This window comes from Diorhabda carinulata, chromosome 3 (genome assembly GCF_026250575.1).
Source record: "Diorhabda carinulata isolate Delta chromosome 3, icDioCari1.1, whole genome shotgun sequence".
In the NCBI taxonomy this organism is placed as follows: Eukaryota; Metazoa; Arthropoda; class Insecta; order Coleoptera; family Chrysomelidae; genus Diorhabda; species Diorhabda carinulata.
This window is the reverse complement of record NC_079462.1, coordinates 35,676,984-35,697,817: the sequence shown is the minus strand read 5'-3', so window position 1 is coordinate 35,697,817 and position 20,834 is coordinate 35,676,984. Positions and strand designations below refer to the sequence as shown.

At 32.3% G+C, this 20,834-nt stretch overlaps 2 protein-coding genes across 6 annotated transcripts in view; one reads left to right on the top strand and one right to left on the bottom strand.

The window, feature by feature from the left end:
- Positions 1–15,368, bottom strand: part of LOC130891767 (ephrin-A4) — a 408,512-nt gene extending 393,144 nt beyond the window's left edge. For 2 of the 5 annotated variants that reach the window (XM_057796722.1, XM_057796723.1), the window contains exon 1: positions 15,125–15,335. The gene's annotated coding sequence lies outside the window, so the exon portion shown is untranslated. Of the gene's footprint in view, positions 1–15,124 lie in introns of all 5 variants that reach the window. The other 3 variants (XM_057796721.1, XM_057796725.1, XM_057796728.1) reach the window with 3 other exon arrangements.
- LOC130891794 (protein GVQW3-like) lies at positions 10,213–10,542 on the top strand. The gene has a single exon (XM_057796758.1). It carries the CDS (start codon positions 10,213–10,215, stop codon positions 10,540–10,542), a length of 330 nt encoding a protein of 109 aa, XP_057652741.1.
- Positions 15,369–20,834: the final 5,466 nt, after the last annotated feature.

Sequence of the window (20,834 nt, the reverse complement as noted above, 5' to 3'; positions counted from 1 at the left end):
ATATTTAGTGCTTCAGATATCCGTTTTAGCCCAATTCGACGATTTGATAAAATCATGTCATGAACTGCATCGATATTTTCGGGGACTGACTTACTTCCCGATCGGTCATCATCTTCAATGGAAAATTTGCCTCTTTTGAAACTTGCAATCCAATTTTTTACAGTCGCATACGAAGGATATTGATCACCAAGGGTATTAAGCATATCTTCGTAAATCTGCTTACCTCTTAACCCTTTTAAATACAGGTACTTGATGATGGCTTGTTACCCCAATTTGTCGATTTTCATAATTTCGGTAGACATCTTTTTTCTTTTATTTTATTGCGTAGCTCTGGTTTACTTTTTTGACTTTACTTTACACTTACACTTCTAATAATTTATTGTTTGTTGCTATGGTAACTCAATAATTTGTTTATGCCTGGAACTGGTCTAGGCTAACTTGATATCAATACATCCTCGTACAAATAATATTATGAATTAATATTGAATTTATGAAATAGGTGTTAAAAATGGTGTCCATCGACGTCATGGTTCGAAATTATATCCAACGTTTCGAAAAATTTCAAAGGTTATTATACTGCATTCATATACTATTCCCAGAACGCTAAATTAAGCCAATTAATAAAGCCTCTTCTTTTAGTCCATAACCTAGAAAAAGGTTTATTAAAATATTGCTTTATACCTGTACCGTAATGTAGAGTTGGTAAAAGAGAACATCTGAGTATCCATCATTTTCGAGAACGGTATGAATCTAATAATGCTAATAATAATAATGTTTTTACGTTCAAATATGTAACAAAATGGCCCAACAAATACGATCCTCATAAATTCCTGTCCGACAGTCATCATATCACTGTAGTTGTCTGTCTGAAACATCCTCAAATATTTCCTGTACTAAATGTATCTGTTAAGGACGGAATTTATAATGTTCCGCATCCCAACGTGCAATAATAAATAAAGCTTATTGTCATGTAACAGGTGAGTTATTGGGAATATTCATAATATGTACCAAGTCCGAAAAGTTACTAGAATAGTATGGACCAGGGTTGCAGAATCCGGGCGACAGAAATCCGGGACACTAAATCAATGTATAAGATTTTATAATCACCAAAAATTAATAAATGAACCAAAAAAATGGATGAAGTGCAGTGCAAAGCTATGAGAAATTCGGGTGTTAACAAATCTGCGCAGCAGTGGCGTTAGAAGGAAGGATACTCAGTACACTGGGCACAACAGTTTTTATCGCATCGAAATTCGCTTCTTTGGTACTAGCCAAAAACTGACCCTATTATCCTGAACTGTCAAAGTTAAATGCTTGCTAACAAAAAACTAGTTTTATGTTGATGTAGTACTACCGAACCTAACCAAATATGCTGGAGGACTATTGTTGGGTACTTAATCGCGAAACCGCTCCTGGCGAATACAAACGACAAAAGAAAACCAAATGAATTATTTACAAGTTCGCTTATAAATTGGAATGTTCATATTTTATATTAAACTTTTTCTTAAAACTTGTGGGCGTTAGGGAGAAACCGAATACATATCACACAATATACCAAAAAAGCCCAAAAAAAATTCGAGAGGCGACAAAACGTCTGCACGATTATGTTTTATTTCTCCACGTACTTTTTAAATAAACTATAGTAATATGTTTTGCTTTGTATTCGAGGTATGTTTCTGCTCAATTATAAAGAATAAAATTATAGATATCACTAAATGGATTAAAAGTCTGTTCAATGGAAAAATCTACTCTCCAAAAACATTGTTCGTTCGACTTTGACCAACATTTTACGTTTCAAATAGATTTTCGTTGAAAAATTACAAATACTCGTAAACATTCAGATAATATAAATAAAGGTCTATATATGATTGGAATTTCTTTCTTACTACTTGCGACTTACGATACATTCTTACGTATGTTATTTTTGTTTAAGTATTTTCACTTCACACATAACTACGATAAAAATAATCACTGGTACATCAGCCTTCGTCTGTCTGCGTTTCGTCTAGGAAGAAATTCGCCAGAAATTAGACCAGTGGAGAAATCACCAAAATACACACGATTGTTAATCATCAGTTTAGCTAAAGACCTCTTATTCATTTTCCGCAATAAATTTGATAAATAAGCAAACCAATAATGATTTTAAAACCAAATGAAACAATACTTGAAATTGATGGTTCAACTTTTGCGAAAACCAAACCATTATGGACTTTTTAGTTGCTGGAAAACAATCGTATAAGTAATTTTTGAATTATCGTCAATAAATATTTATTTTTCAAAGGCAATTTGTTTTCGCAAATGAAAGAGGAGTTGAGCACTGTGTGCGGAAACTTTGCACCATCATTTACGATCACGAATTCGACCGTTGTCATATCAGCTTGACTGACGACGAGCCTCACCAAACAGAAGAAGAAGAAATATGCTTTATTGTCAAAAAATTGTTCAAAATCTGTAGACAGAGCTTGCTAGATATGGTCCTTTGAAGTTCCGTGCCATCAGGGTTCCTCCAAGAGAAACTATCCTCCGCAAAAACACATATTTTCCTGCTGATGTCGTTGAAAAACAGAAAAAACAAAATAGTACTGAGCCTTGAAACACTCCACATTCTATTGGCTTGTAAGATGGCATCGTAACAACCCTTAAAAAAATAATCAAGAAAGTGGGGTGGCAAAGGGGGACCTAATACGAGAGGCAAAGAAGGTTTCATCGGCCGGAAAAGTAATGGTGACTATTTTTTTGAATATTCATGGGATTGTGTACATTGATTATCTTTAAAAAGGTAAAAAAGTGGCGGGAGAGTATAAAACATCAAGAGAAAAATAGCGAACAATCGACCGCACTTGAAAGAAAATTTCCATCATTAATTGCACTTCGAATTGCATGACCACCCACCGTATTCATCAGATTTGGCTCTCGGCAAATTTTTAGAATGAAAATAACATCATACTGTTTCTCAAATAGAAGTACCCAATTAAATAATATTAGAGTATGATTTGCATTGACAGTGATTGTAATTGATCATATTTTACTAGCCTATTACTTGGAAAACACGAAATCTAAATTTAACCTCTAAATAAACGTCTCTCGAAGACTTCAATGTAAACATCCAATAAAATTTCTAGGATTTTCTAGTATTGACTATGTTTGTGTACGTTTACATGCATTTAGGTAAGTAAAGGAAAACGAACTAGATTTTGTCTAATGATCAACAAACAAGAGAGTTGGATCAATGCGGTTGAAATAAATAATATGGGGATGAAGATTCGGAAGTCTTCGTTTCTAAGTATTTGCGTGGTTTTTTACACAGAGCCCTAGAAAAAGATAAGATCGATATGTAAGTAGAATGTATGAATCATCCAAGTATAATATAACGAAAATGTTTAGAAATATAATCTTTGGACTGCGGTGTACTTACTTTCTCCCCGTTATTTTCACCTCTTAACAAATTTTCAGCCTGTTTATGGCATATAGACAGTTCACAATTCACAAAAGTGGTACAAAATTTTATAAATGTACTTTTGTTTATACTGATATCTATATCGGAACTTTTTATTGCTATAATACTAGATTTTATGGCCAAGTTTACGTGAGGAATGTTGTAAGATATAAATATGGGAATGACCAGAATCTACTTGATTGACTACCCAGAACACATTCAATAAATTACTAGATGGTCTCTCTCGCTGGCGGCTACCTTTCAATTCTCTATTTCAAAAATTCTGGGTCCTCTTTTTACGCCGTCCAGCCTCCCTACTTTTCTTTTCCCAACTTATTCGGCATTGAAGAAATTTACTTTAAAATTACCACAGCCTCGAAAGTACATCTTAATTTACTACTTATATGTCTCTCTAGCAAATTCTAGATTATGATGTAACCTCCAATAGTTATTTTATTTGGCATTTGGCTGGATTATATACTGGGTGTCTCTGGATTAATGGGAAAAAGTCGTGAGCAAAGAATTATATGTTAGTAATTCATATAAATTTTTCCGATACATGTCCTCGTTTGGGAATTGGGAGTCTCCAAACTAACTAATTTTTTATTTTCATCTTCCGTACTGTTCATTTGATCTTCATAAAATTATCAGCGTGTTTATAATGTTATGTTCATATTGGTATGGTGGGAAGTATTGTCTTGATTCCAGAGACGGACTATTCGTTAAGATTCAAAATTTGGGGATGACACATTGAAATGTAATCTTGTTGGAATTTGATATTTGGCTGATATTTGCCATAATATTAATGCACTTCGTACCTTACTCGAGAATATAAATAACAATACTTATGATGTTATATAAACCGGTCAAAACTGCCCATAATTTCATGTGAAGAGTATCGAATAAGTTAGAAAAATTCTAACAACCAGTACTTTATGTACGCGTCAGTGACAAGTCTCAACAAGCTTTACATAAAGTTTAAACTTGCTGCTTCGAACTATTTTATTATAATAGGGTCGAAGGACCACTGAGTCAAGTTGTTACGAAAAATGTCCCAATTGAGTTTCGCCCTGTTTTTGAATAAAAAAGGTTTACAACGTCAATACAAATCAAAAACAGAATGGAGGCTGTTTACTGTGATTTGTGTCATCATTTTCAACAATTACAAATTGGTCTGAGTTGTTTCGCTAGGGACGAGAATAATTAGAAGATGTCCCACCTGCGGGAGGTCTTGTGACGGAAATTGTTCTAAGTGAAACAAAACAAATTGCAGCACAGACCAGGCCAGGCAGTTCCAAAACAAATTTTTCAAGAATCCTACATGAGCATTTAAATGTGACAAAAATTAGAGCAAAATTCAACTCGAATTTCAGCGCAGTGCAAAAGCAGCGTCGAGGAGAATGTAAGCGATTTTTAGAGCTTTGCCGCGAGGACCAAGAATGTGTAATTCGATCGATTTTAACCTGTGATGGAGGTATGGTTTTTTTATATGATCTGACATCCCAAATAAATTCAATGGAGTGGAAAGGAGAGCCCATGCCAAAAAGTTGTTGGCTACTACTTCATGAAAATGTTTCGACGATGTAATTAAACAGGTTCTAAAGATGCATAACATGTTTATAATGTTTTAGTCAGACATATATGGAAATGTAGGGAGAATATATTGAAAAATGATCATAGTTTCTTTATTTATGACCTTTCTTTCTATGCAAGGCTCGAACCGCGTATTTACTTACTTCCATTATAGTATAAATATTTCCATTTTATATCCAGAACGCGTGAAATCCAATATATTGAGGATTTCATCCATTTTTCCATGTGTATATTCGAGCAAAAGCTCTCAGTGCATGTAAATGCAAGGCATTCGATATACACAGTATTTTTCATTAATATATTTCCCAATATATAATTAGAATTTCTCTAAATCTTCTTTAATGCTTAATTCTAAAACGGAGCGTGAGTCGGAGATGGATAGCGATTCTTCAAGGTAAGTTGGTAACGCACCGGTACAATAAACAGTTAAAAATTATATATACAAAACAATTTTTTATAATATTGTAATGTTTTTATTTATTTGAAAAGTCTTTGATTACAAAACAGGGGGAGGAATTTATATGCACGGCGTAATCTTACCTACGTAATTCAATTATACACTAACACTTGCACTAAAATATTCACTTCACCCTAAACTATTCACTTGTTACATAATTTATTTACATCCATTATTTAGGCCTTCTTAGAAATTGTTTCTATATAAACAGTCACAACATAATGTAAACAGGTCACAAAGAAATAACCGCATGGTGTAAATGGCAGATTTTACCGGAAACGAAAAATATCCGGCGTATCCGCCAAACTTTAGATTCGATTCACGATCTACAACTGTAGACACTTTAGAAACAATATCTGGGAAAATATAAACTTTTTTCCAAAAAGTCATAGAACTTTTCAAATAGTATTTCATTAGAGAATATAAAAAAATAATTTGTAGTCATTTTTTGAACAATACGGCACAAGATTGCCACTTGGCAACACGTACTTATATCATCGATGGAATAATTTAAGGATTAAAATTGAGGTGGGATAATTTTCGGTACCATAAGAAACTTTTGTATCATGTAATACAAGCTAGTTCGTCCTTGACAGTGGGGGTCAATTTAATTCGTCATATTCTTAATTTCGTTTAATGGCACCTAATCGACAAGCTTCCTCGGTATTTACCAACAATTCAAGTCGTGAGTACACCATAGTGTTTATTGGTCTGTTCAAATTTTGTTACAAATAAAAATCGTAACTTTCATTTGACACAACTACACGTTGGTAAATATGTAAGATATTTATACGTAAAACATCAAAGTCGCGTATTTTCTGTTTGAATTAAATATGAGAACAGCCAACGTTGAAATATTGTAGAATCCGAAGAATGTCTGTTCTTCTCTTTCACGTTGAGGAAACTTGAATCGGTCGAGAGTTAGTGTACAGTAGTAGGTGAAATTGCAAGTCATACATTTACTTATTTTAAATATTTTGACGTTTTTTTAAAATACTTTACCGATACGAGGGTTGCTACTTAAGATTTGAGATAGACAAATAAAAACAAATATTTATAATTTTATGTTTATTTTATGTGGGTCTCTTTACATAGAATAATACAATAAAATTTAAGATGATTACCTGAAACACTTTCATCTCATTTTTTCGACTACATTTTCCTAAAAATTTTGTACGGAACGCTAAAAAAAAGTATTTTAAATTACACATAACAGCTCAGATATACGTTTATGATCAAAGTTCCGCAAAATTCAAATATTTGAACAAAAACTAAAAAAAAAAAAAATGTTTGCGTTTCGTATCAGCCACTTGCTTCGGTTGTTTTCAAGTATATCACTTTAATCATGATGTAAACAAGATCGACAAATATTTAAACTTTGAAAATAATATATTTACATATAATATTAGTTAATATTTATACACCAGTCTATTATATCCTTCGTTTAGTTAAATTCATTGTTAATTAATATCATTTGCCAAAAATATGAATATATTATTCAACTAATTATTAAATTCTATATAATTTTCTGCTTTCGTGTAGAGGATTGTCATAGGAAAACGGAAACGAACCATTATAGGAACCTGTAATTTTTACCCTTTTCCGGTATTTTTTTGCTTCGGGAGTAGACTATAGTCCAGTCACCGAAATCGCAAGAATGAAAGCTAAATTTCTGTACAGTTGTAATAATTGACACATCAAAACAAAAAATCAAAGAATCCATCTTGAGGGTTGACAGCGCGAGGGTAAAAACTACCACTAAGTGGTATATTTCCATATTTTTTTCTGTCAACGACGGGAAATGGCGAATATGGCCCGATACATAAGGCAGATTTCTCAATATTCAGAAAATAGATTAAAAGGTCATCAATACGATAGAAAGAATAAAACTGCATCTTCTACAGCTTCTAAATGTTCTTGGTTTTAGACGTCTTCTGCTTTAAAATTCTAATAGAGATAGAGAGAGACAGATAGTCCATCCGGGAAAATAATTTAAAATGACAGATAAATGCTAATGTGTCGCGGGGTCTGTGAGAACCACTTTTTCAGCTGCAATGGAAATCTTGCTGAAGTTACCATCCTCACACACACGTAAGACTTCGACCGATCTGTATAGCACTGATTAATAAAGATAAAACCAACAACACGCAAAACAGACCCATAATGTGATAGATCAGATAACTTTAATAACAAACTTAAGATAATTAGACCAAGAAGATGGCTATGCCCATACAGATAGAAACAACCTGGTATAAATACACCTCAAAACGTAGGAAGGCATAGGTACAGAAGTATTCGCACTAAAGCAAGAAAGAAACCACAAAACACATTCTATAGCACTTCGATAGTGTTACAACAGTAAACGTAAGAAAGTGTAATGAATGTAATCTAGATCTAAAAAGGTCGCAGTGGAATTAGCCAAAACCTATCTACGTATTCCATCAAGAAGGAAGCGAATTTATCACAAATGATTTGAAAGACCTAGACCAAAAATACAACAAAAAAATATGACCAGAAAGACAAATCTAAATGAAATTTTTTTGCATTACTGTCCTGGATTTCAAAATTAATTTCTTTGAAGTTACGATATTTCAGAATATCTAAAATTTTCAACATCGCATGAATAATTTGTTGAAATACAGATATCATTTAGTGCTGAAGGAGACAGTTAGTAAATAGATTAACGCCGCAAAGGTGCTATATTAATAAGCTGGCAAAACGCCCGACTACCGCGTTTGAAATATTATTTTTACAATTAGCTACAATCATTATTTATCGCAATAATTTAGATCCACAAACCAGTTCCGAACATCGAAATACGAGTGGAAATTGAGGAATTATTATCTTTGAAATAAAAAAAAAACAAGAAAATCCATTAAAAACGATTCTAATTCGCTATACTATAATTTTAATAAAATTATTTCGTCCTAAAAAGTTGACCAGCGAACATAAATTTATGTTGAAACCAGGAAAATTCTATTTTGATGTATTTTCGCATCAAAAACGATTGAACAGATTTAATTTTATTTAACAAGCAAAGTTTATTTGGGCAAAATGCGAAAAAAGATCGATTTTTAATCCAAGGAAATCATATTTTGATCAAATTCTCAAATTTCATGCATGCCTTTCCTTTATTTTGTCACAATTATAGATCAAATTCGAAAATGGAAGATACACCAAGTGTGAAATATATTTGAAATTAGACAATGTATTAAAACAGCTGATCCACGTCAATCCGGCAGCTTTAAGGTTTGATTTGATTTTCTCGTAGTGACAGTTATTTTGTTTTTATGTTTCATTGTATTAAGATCATGCAGATGATGTTGATGCAGATGATTTACGAGGAAAACTACCGTGACAGATCAGTTTTTCAAAGCTCTAAATATATCTCTCTATATATATATTGTCCAGATCTTTTTTTATGATTTTGGTCATGGTTTATCTTTATGTTCACCTGTTACTTCAAACTGATTTTTTATCAAAAGAAACCTAGAATCAAAATAAATCATCACAAAAAAATAATTTTTATTTCAACCAGTCCACGTTTGTTTTTGAGATCTCGTGATATACACTATCCCTCGATATGTGGAACCGCGCGTTTCAAAGCAGCACTGCCGCAAATGCCTAAGAATTTTGCAGCGTAAACCAGCGCAAGCCATAGCGACAAAACAATGTTTTCACTCCACGTTTCCCTACTTCCCGCCGCTCTAACTGGAATCGACTGCTACAGTAAAACTGTTTAGCTTAACTAGCTACTTTAATTTGGGAGAAGACCACCAGATATAACCAAATTCAGAGATGTTTGCTTAGATTATTCGGTTATTTAATAGCCATACCTCGTATCTCAAATTAATAATGCTTCAGAATAATGTATCAGAACAATTTGAATAACAAAAAGGTTTCATCCCTCGGAATTTGAATATATAAAGTAGAGCGATTGAGAGTAACTCACAATTTTAAAGAAAGAAATTCAATATTCGATTCAAAGCAAATTTTGTTACATGAAAATTATCGGATGGACGAGTTTCCTGGCCAATTGTGCAGGTAACTATAGTAATTCCAACAAAAAACGGAGAGTCTGTAAGAAAGAAATACTTTTGTCAATTTTTCTCTACGTTACAATGAAAATATGCTCCGTATTAATAAAAAGCTCACTGCAAGTAAAACTTCTTCGGAGAGTCATGATCGAATGTAACTTTTCAGTCATGAAGAATTCTATATAGAGAAAATATAATTGTGCGACAAACTGACGTACATTTTATAAAATTCAGAATGGTAAGTTATGTGTAATTATTGTTTACTGTTTACTGGGGAAAATTCTATGTGAAAATCATATTATAGATATAGAAATAATGTAAAATTCGATTGATTTTTGGTCTAAATTTACCAAAAAATAAACAACGCATCTTGAAGGACGAATTACTAAAAAGGTATCGATTGCCCTTGACGAAGGCTTGTAAGTCAACTAACGCTGGGTGGCAATAATTTATACCCTTTTAAACATTATCTTATTTACTTAAAAATATCATACAGGGTTTGTCCGGAAAGTAATAGGACTGATTTTCTTCCGCCGCGATTGTACTTCAGAGCGTGCGCGCACCGACTGGATTCGGTAGAGGGCGTTCCTAGCTAACAAACGAGCGGCTGGTCAGTTGTCTCCGAGCACCTGTAGAGTCAGGACAGGCATTTTCGCGCGACGTGTTTCTGTGATTTGTGCAAGCCGAAAATGCAGCGTTCGTTAGAGCAGAGGTACGCGATTAAATTCTGTGTGAAACTCGGTAAATCTGCGACAGAGACGTTTGATATGATCAAGCAGGCTTACCCAGATGTTGCTTTAGCAAGAAGTGGTGTGTTTCGGTGGCACCAGGCCTTTTTGGAGGGCCGAGAAGAGGTCGCCGATGAAGACCGTGCTGGAAGACCTTCGACTTCGACAAACACCGACAATGTGACTCGTGTGCGCAAAGTTTTGAACACAGACCGTCGACTAAGTATTCGTTTGATTGCCCAGATGTCAATCGGGTCCGACAAGACAAGGCTCACACCGCCTTTCTTGTGAACAGCTACCTGACTAAGGTCGGCATTCCAACGTTTCCGCAGCCGCCCTACAGCCCAGATGTGCCCCCCCCCCGGACTTTTTTTTGTTTCCTCGCCTGAAAAGGCCGATGAAAGGCAAGCATTTCGAGACGACAGAGGGGATCCAAGCAGCACGCACCGCGGCTCTCAAGGCTATTCCGGAGAATGCCTTCCGTGACGCCTTCAATGCTTTGAAATCGCGCTGGCAGCGCTGCATCGACGCAGAAGGAGCCTATTTTGAAAGTTTTTAAAGAATTGTAACGATTGGCTCAATAAATTTTTTTAAATCGAATCAGTCCTATTACTTTCCGGACAAACCCTGTATATTCAGTAGTACACACTCATAGGAAGTTATCATTTTAAGCATGAAACTAACAATGATTTTATAAATTTGATACGTTTCCGCATACCTCTTCCTCGATTTATCTGGCAGCTGTTATTCAAATCCATAATTTCATTTTCTTTCCATTTTTGATAATAAACTGCCAGTTTGACATTGTTACAATGCTTACGATGGTACAATAGAAACTTATCGAATTAAATTAATAAAAATCCAAGAATAAATTCTGCGGAAAGGAGAAAAAATCTTATCTTATTTGAGAGGATGAATATATTTATAGTACAAACGGTGGATGTCTATCATCACGTGATTCAATCTACAATTTGTCAAACACATATTTTCTACATACTATCTTCTTCTATTAACAGAAATCAAACGTAACAACATAAGATCGATTGTCTTCTTCACAAGGACAACCGTAATAGTTTCCTTAAATTAAATCGTAAAAAGAGGCGACGATATAATTGACATAACCAAACTAACTGACCGTACTAAAAGTTGAAATCGACGTGAGCTTTGTTTAACGTCTTGTTTTAAGCGAATTTTTGGATTCAACGTATATTTATTATCAAAATCAGTCATTTAAAGAGCTAAGTTGACTTTTTATCCATTTTTACATCGGCAAGTACGGATATCATCAAATTATAAACTTTTGACATTCCCCAAAACCAAAAATGCTGTGAGACGGGCAGATTACTGTACTTATCCTACTATTTATTAGTTGTAAATAGTATTCGTAATTTTGTACAATTTGTAAAACTTTTCAAAATTCCATCAATCAAGTGCCTCATTATACTTGTACGGGCATATTAACCAACAATTATTTCCAGAAATTTGCTCCAGAATTCACGAGCGCAGGTGTTTGTTATACTTTTGATTGAATATTTTGAAAAATAATAAAAAAAAAACAACAGCGGACCTACTAAGCCCCTTTTATCTATTCAGGAGGTATTATACGAAAGTTAACATCTATTTAAGGACATTTCTATTTGAAATGAATGAAAATATCTGTAAAAACGATGTGTTTCGTTAAAAAAGCAAGGAAAATAATCCAACTTCTTAACACTACTCAGAGGGACATTTTAATGTAAGTTTGATCAAAGAAGTACCGAGTCTTTCGTTTCATGAAGTAATCATTTAAGCCTAAACTTGTAGACAAAATTGGTATTAGTGTTACTTCAGCCCGTTAAGTATTGAAAATAGAATAAATATATTTAGCTATACAAATTAGTAATTTTTCAAGGGAATCGTAAATGACGAACTGAAAAATAAGGAAATTAAGAAGTACCTCTTTATTAGAGTTTATGAAATATTTGGGATTAAAATAGAAAAAGGAAGTTAACAGAAGAGCATTAATAGAACGAACAAATATTGCTGGTCAAAGAGAGCAGCATGTTTTTTTCAAAAATATGCAGAAAATCATGTATTTCCAAGACAAGATATATTTGTATATGAAACAAAGTTCTTGGTAGGAAAATAACATCAATTTTTTTGGAGTTTTTTTATTAGTGTGATCAGATCAAATGAAAAATGTAAATAAGGTTAATGGAGGATTCAAAATGAACAATCTGATAAGACGACAAAAGGAATGAATATCAATTTAAAATGATAAAACACAACTATAGTCTATTTCAGAAAGGTGTAGAGTAATAAAATGGGGAATTCCGTCCAGTTCGGCTCGATTTCGGTGTCGATAGATGTAGGTCTTGAAATATTGTGTAGGGATTACTTAGGTAGTAGATTATACAGTTAAGTTTTGCGTTTAGCAGGTACCTTTTTACCTTCTATTAGTGCCTCTGCCTAATTCCAACCCTATTTTAGATTATGCCAAAAAGTAGCTGTTAGTAAAATGTTTTAAACTTTTAGTTTTACGTCTAAAATAGGTTTTGGATGAATATTGTCAAATATTTCGAATGATATTTAATACGATGGAAATTTTTTATGCATATACAAGGGTTCATCGTTTCCAAAATTGTCTTCAAAGTTTCATTAGGTCTAAAATACGCAAATAATAAAGTAGAGGCTGTGTAAGTCATATATTCACAAAGTGACAGATAGATTTTTGAAGTAATAAGGGGTGAGTATCATTTTTAAAATGGGTAGAGGAAAAGTTATTGATCAAAAAATTCGATTAATCATAATAAACTTATTTAAAAATGGGAAAAAGAACTCAGAAATCGAGAAAATTGCAAGCATGTCAAAATACAGTGTTGTATAAAGCAAATGGTTCGATTGTCCCTAACGCCGGTACGTAAGAAATTGTCAGAAAAATATAAACGAACGTTAAAAAGAATAATTCGACGTGCTAACTATGGTCAACTAAGTGTACTTTGGAGTAATGCAGTGGGTAGGCGGGTTTCAAGATCGACATGTCACAGACAGGCTCAAAAATTAGGATTTCGGACATACAAGGTGAATTTTGTAACACCTTAGCTTAAAGCATATTTTTCTAAATTTAAATTCTGTTTACTTAGGCTAAAGAAAAGCCATTATTGACTCAAATCCAAAAGAAAAATAGACTTAAATGGGCCAAAGAGCATAAAAATTGGAATTTTGAACAGTGGAGCTGTATACATTGGAGTGTTGAGTCTCGTTTTGAAGTTTACGTGGGTGACGATCGAAATAGAGTTATTCGACATAAAAATGAAGCTTTTCATCCAGATTGTTTGAAGCGGAAAGTAAAATTTCCGGCATCTGTGATGGAGTGGGACTCGATATCTGCAAGAGGAGTGGGAAAACTGCATTTCATAAACGGAATTGTCAATACTGAAAAGTACCTGGATATTTTAGAAGAATCATTGTTGCCAACAAGAGTAACTTTAACCGCTGGGAAACCTTTATTTTTCAGTAAGATGGAGGCCTTAAAATGGTTCTCAGACAACAATATTCCACTTTTAGAGTGGATTTCAAGTAGTCCAGATTTATCACCAATAGAAACACTTTGGCAGTTGCTTGCAAATCTAGTTAGAGCAGTCATGGGATTAAAAGAAAGACTACAAGAAATTTGGGATAATTTTACTCCCGAATACTGCCAGAATTTAATAAACACAAAGAATTACGGCTGTTATTAAAAATATGTTACGCAATGGTAACTTTTAAAAGTTACATTTGGTTTTTGTTTTTTCTGGGTTTGTGATTATAACATATGTTAAGACTTGTAACTTCTGTAAAAGTATCTAAAGTGTATATAGAAAATATAAAGTGCTCAAAACGAAACAATTTGCCGTTTTTAAATAGACGAAAAAGCGATAATTAGTAATTTTTTTCAATTGGGTCAACTGAAATGGGACGGGGCTCGTAACTGTTACAACAAACTGTGACAAAGTTTTTCTTTAATAACAGTGGTCTAAAGCATTACACGTTATCTATTGTTTTTATTTTACCTTCTTTCGTTTAAATCGAGAATAAGTAATTAATTTTATGAAAGTGGGTACCAGCCTCCTTCAAAGATTTTATTTCGAGATAAAGTTGTTAGGTACTAATCTTTGAAGAAGTCCGTGTACAGTTACAAAAAAAAAAAGGAAAAATTTTCAGCAGTGTGCATGCAGTTCATTCAACTTTGTTATCTGAAAATCTAGGTATCCCTTAACTGGCAGCGAGATTTTGCATACCAACGTTTTTGTGCAATATCATATTGCATTGTTCGCCACATGCATACGTACATAATATATAGATAAGTTTCCTGTATGTAACACCACACTTCAATATATACTTTAACCGGTTAACGAAAGATAAATTAGAAGAAACTTTCATCGCGGAATTTCTTATTCCTCTTTTAAATCTCCTTTCAAAAACTTATTGAAAATAACAAAAGAAAATTGAATAAGTGGAGAAACACAGAAATTTCTGAAAGGCAGGTATCAAGATAATAGAGTTAATGAAACTTCAAATTATAAAAATTTTTTCATCAATAGAAACGAGGGGAACGGTCGAAAAATTGATTTTTGTCTTCGTTCATTTCACATAACAATTTATTTATACCATAAAATTAATCGGTATTTACATTAAAACTTGAATAAAAAAAAAACAAATAAAAACGATTCAAGTCATCTGACATGTCAAAAGACATTTGATTATTAAGCCGATAAACAAACATTTATGAATAAAAATACATATTATTTTAAGCAAATCATCAACTAATGCATTTAACAAACCATTACCTAATCGATAAATCAAATTCTATTCATAAAAAATATACAAAGGTGAACGATAAGACATGGCTTACCTATTGTTAAAAGTATATGGTACATAATTCGCAAAGAAACCGCACAAATTGATCCAAAACCAACACACACAAACACCGACACGATTCACTATATATTAAATGTTATTTGTAGGCCACATTTAGTGAAAATTTAGGCGAAATTCCACGGAAAATGTAACGACAACACTTCACAAGTTCACTTCTTGCAGCAACATTCCATTGCCATTTTGTCACTGCACAGCTTCTCTGGTTACGACCGTGGCTCCACCTGAGGCCAGTGGACGCAATCATAGTTTCAAGAATCTCGACGGTCGATGCTGCCATCACTGGAATTATTTCAGGAGAATTGAATACTTTATAATAAAAATTATTAGATAATAATTGAAAATGAAAAAAAATTGAAATAATACTTCTATACCTAGTAAAAAATACAATAAAGACAATATTGAAAATCAAACAGATTTTCTTTGTTTAGTATTCTCGTAGTTTTGCAAATATGACAAGAATTCGTTTTTAGTCGCTCATTATTATAATTTTGAAATAAGCTATTAAGTTTTATGTTGAATATTCTATAAAAATAGAATAATATGTATACAAATGACTTATTCATAAAGTTTGTATGTTTTTTAGGTGATTGGTTGATTGATTTTATACAAATATTAATTTAAGTATTTATAGAAATCGTTCTATTATACAGCTCACAAATATTCTTCATATTAACTGAGTTAATCATTTCGCAAAGCGTTATCGTTATCAGTCGTTATCAAATAATTATAGAATTAGTAGAGTTATTTGTCAAACCTAGAATTATCCCAATTATGAATACAAAAAAACAACTTGGTTTATTCGTTCAATGATTTTTGCTTCACACTATTCTTATGCTCACACGCATATACGTACTTGCACATGTATATTTTCGAAAATGTTGGTTTAAATACTAAGTTGACCTTCAAACATTTGGTGCTTATTAAAGCTGGAGTTTCACTTTTGCCGATTTACGAGAATCTTAGTTTTGCCGAGAATAATTCTTCGACTTATAATTAACAATCACTTTCTTTTGTTTGTTTTTTAAGAAAATACGAGGGTTGTCTGAAAAGTTTCCAGGCTAACGCAGCCTAATACGTTTATCAATGAATCATGTCAGTTGAAAATTTTACTTTTTAAAAATATAAAATTACCAATATATTTTTATTACAAACTAATTGAAAATTACAAACTATTTGAAATGTATACTTCTATATTGGACAGTGGTAACTGCTAATACGCTTATTAAATACCTATAATTTCAATATACGTAATGAAAACTGTATGAGACCTAATCTAAACTGTTAAAGATTATTCTAAGAGTTAATGCCAACGTGATTATTGCTTATATTAAAACAGTGGTGTTGCTGGACTTGCCCACGGCCTCGTACTTAAGAAACTTTCCTCGTTTATTTTTGAAATATTAATGAAAAATCTAAACTTTACTGTATTAGTATAATGATGAATTGAGAATACAGTTTTTCCTCAAATTGACATAGATAAAACGTAATTTCTCATTTTATGCTTCATAACAACAGCCTTTATCTTTTTCCAAATTATTTCGTGTGACTCGATTATAGTTAGTCGTTTATTTATCAGTTGCTGATTCCACGATTTTGTTTTAATATCGCTGCTTCGCTTTACGAAGAACAAGGTACTGCCTGATGCCTATAAGTACAACTTCTGCAGAAAGAAATTGATGTTAGAAAGTATCGAAAATAATTTAAGAAATTTTATGAAGCAGCACCAACTTTTCAAAATTCTACCATAGCGTATTTATATTTTTTTCGTGAGTGGATATATCGTGTCGAAGCATGTTTGGCAAGACTGATTTATTTGGTAGACCTTGGGTACGAAAGGAAAGGTGCCTTGTTGATTCGTAGACAATTTAGAGACATTATTATTTTAAATTGACTAGCTACTGATTTGAAATTGTCTATCACAATCGAATTCCATACAAATTAGTTTGTTCACCATAATCAATACTTAGTATATATGCATGTTTTCAGATAGTGCCTAATCTCTATTTTTTACCTTGAATAATTATAATTCCAACGGAAAATAGGAGCTCAAAAATGATTTAAAGAGACACAATGATCGTATTTGAAGTGAGTACTATATCGGGACACATACAGAAATCTAAGAGACGCTTTCTGGCAGGTAGATTTCGTATAAAAGTCTATTTTATCATTCCTTTGACTATCGGTTTCCTTGCAAGTCTATAGTCTATATAAATTAATCAGGAGTCAGTTCTACAACCACCACTAACGCGAAAAGGTTTGGAATTTGATTGCTTCCAATTATAATGTTACTAAAGCTTGTCAATATTTAGATCTAAGAATTTCCCTCTAATATCTAATAGTCTATTCGAGCTCTTAATATGCGTAACAAAATAGGTTTGAGAAGGATGAATAATCAAAACTTCGTCTGATGTAAAAACGTATCAGTTGGTTACTCACTTGAAATCTTGATGACAATCAGGACCAAACGTAGAGTTATTTTACTTGCCAGTGTATCTGTCAGAAATACATTTGATATATTGTTGTTCTATGAACACATAAAACGATCATAATCTTTGGAACATGATTTAGTAACATGTTAGATTTTACACCATGAATACAATAACAAAAGTATCAATACAAATTGGTGATAAACACTTTACGCGACTTTTATCGAGTCCCTATCATGAACGAGTATCATGAAGTCTTCTAAAATGTTCTTTAATTTTGCTGCTAACTCACTATAACTATTTCAGGCTATTAATCCACCTGACAATGCTACAAGACTCCAATAAATTCCATGTTTATTTAATCTCTATTGTTATGAGACTTTCCTATAATTTTTTGGGTATTTAACCAAAGGTTCCTACAACAATGGGTACGATAGTGCTGGAGTTCATGTGTCACAATATATCGTCGTGGATTGATATTTGTTTATTTTCTCGGTAAATGCTTTCAGTTTCTTCTGCAGGATTGCAGATTCGTTATTTCATATTATTGAGGTTTTCCTTTATAATGTGCTTCTTGTCAGATGGTTTTGCAAAGATATGATCTTTGATCGCTCAAATGATTCTTTCAGTTTTGTTGAAGAAGTTGCCTTGTGAGGGATCCGAAAGTGATGCAGATCTTTTTGTGTAGCATACTTTGTTTCAATTTTTTGGAGTATTGCCTCAAGCTACAAAGTTGTAGATGGTATCTGGTTTTTAAATCTAAATTTAAATCTAGTATCCTTTTATCCAGTTTTCGAGAAAAGTGAAATATTTGTGTTTATAGAATTATTTTCTTGTTTTTATATTCAAATATGTGTATCCATTGTCTGTGAATATCTAATTACTTCCAAGATGTGCTTTAATGCGAAGACGGTGAAGTTGTTTACTGTCTTTGCTTTGTTTTGAGCTGATAGTAAGGATCAGTGAATCAAACTTGTCCATTTTAGCTATATGTCTGTAAGTTTTTTATGATCCATACTTCTGACCTGATAACTTATATTTTTCCGCCACTTCCATTCCATTTGTGGCGTTAATTGGCCCTTCTCCATACTATATATTTGTCGAGGCTATATCCAAATAGAAATCCCTACCTATTTACCCCTTCAATACAAATACTTTGTCATGATATATGCCAAAAAGGTATCTAACTATTTTGTGCAGATCTATAAATTGAAGCAGCAGGTATTTATAAATAATAATATATTTTTTGTTGTTAATTGTTGCTACTGAAAATAAATTCATTTCATTATAAGTTTATATTTATTGTTTTAAACTTGTGTGTAAACATTTGTTTGTATAATAACTACTCAAACTAATATCCGTTGCCTCACATGCATGAACTGTCTTTAAAACCTTATCTAGGTAAACTTTGTCATATCATAGTTCAAGTCGCTTTATTATTGTGTTCCCATATCGAAATATTATTCTTAATTTGCAGGTGTAAATATATAAACAAACTTTATAGGTAATAAATATAATTTTCTAATAACTTTTCTGTGCACATTTTTAATAATAATTTAGTACCTTTGTTATTTCCGCTGTTATTAAATGTTATCATCAAATGAATATACATTTTATAGTTTATATTTATATAAGCAACAACACAAAATAACATTTATTATGATCAATATATTTTTCAGGCAATTAATTTTAATGTTTTGGCAACAGTTAGTTGAGCACTGTCGTTGTAAATTCCCTAAGTGTTATTTGTTGATTTATCATTCATTCAGAGAAAAGCTATATTTATAACAATACATCTTCATAATAAATTATCACCTTAAAACGCCTATAAAACTAAGATTATTTCTGATTGTGAAGACTGTCAATAGGCAATTCCTTATACATATTTTGTATGATGGGTTGCATACAAAAATTCTATTGTAACGATGTAGTTCTTTCATGATTCGTGACGACGAAATATCAGAAGGATAGAACTTTCTATTCATTTAAATCACATTATTACCTGGGAAACAAACCTATTACGTAGGCAACTATCCATCCCATTATTCACGTTTGAGTGGAATGTACTGATTTTAATAAGTGACAGGAGAAAAAATTACCTTCAATAATTAATCCAACAGCAACCTTTTAAGCTATTGCTTATAGGTAAACGATAGTTTAAATTTAGTAGACAGTCGTGTACCTACTGACAAAAATGCAGGTATACTTGGTACATTAAACGCTTACTGCCGATTTGATAATGTTAACAGATGCAAACTCGAAAAAAGGTTTGCAGTCTTGCATCAGAATCACGCACCCAGTCACAGGTTCTCCACCTCTATAGCTCAGACTTTGAATTAGCTCAGCATATTCTTCAGGTTTGGCACCCAGCGATTACCGGCTGTTTCAAAAATCTAAACAACACTTGTATGGTATACGGTATTATTTGGATAATGAAGTCATATGTGAGGTGAATGAGTTATATTCATATATTGGGAACGAGGTAAAGAAACACCAAAGTGGACTAACTTTAATATATTTTCCGAGCTTTCGAATACTTATGTATTCATCATCTGGGACTGAAATTATGGTAAATACAATATTAGAAATTTGTATAAAAATAATAAAATTTCTACTTACAATAATTAATTAAAATTTTGTTAATGTTAATTCTTATAAAAATTTTAAATTCATAGATTTCAAAATTCTATATTCAAATTGACGTTGATAGAAATATTAATTAATTGAAATATTGATTCTGGTTACTATAGGACTTTTTATTAATTTTTAATTGGTTATATTATGAATGATGTTTAATTTTTATTGGTCGTTATAGGTGAATTTGAAATTTATAGGTTAAGTGAGGTTAGTTGGTTGTTAATGGTGTTGAATTTTTATAGAATGTTTTTTCAAAATCTAAACGATATGCATAAATTACACTAATATCATTTAAATCAGTTTTCTTATTAATGCATTGATCATTTTGGGCAATATATGTTGTTTCTAAAAATAGACGTTTTTTGTAGTTTTTTTCAGTTGTGAAAACTTTGGCAGATTCATAATTCATATTGTGTCCTTCATGATAGGCATGAGTCGCTAATGAACATTCATGAGGATATAATCTGCTATCACTCTTGTGGGAAGTTATCCGACTGATCAGTGACCTTTTCGACTGACCAATGTACTTTTTGTCACAATTTAAACAAGGTATTTCATACACTATGTTGGGCAATTTGTTGATTGGTGTTTTATCTTTCACTTTAGTAAAAACATATTGAA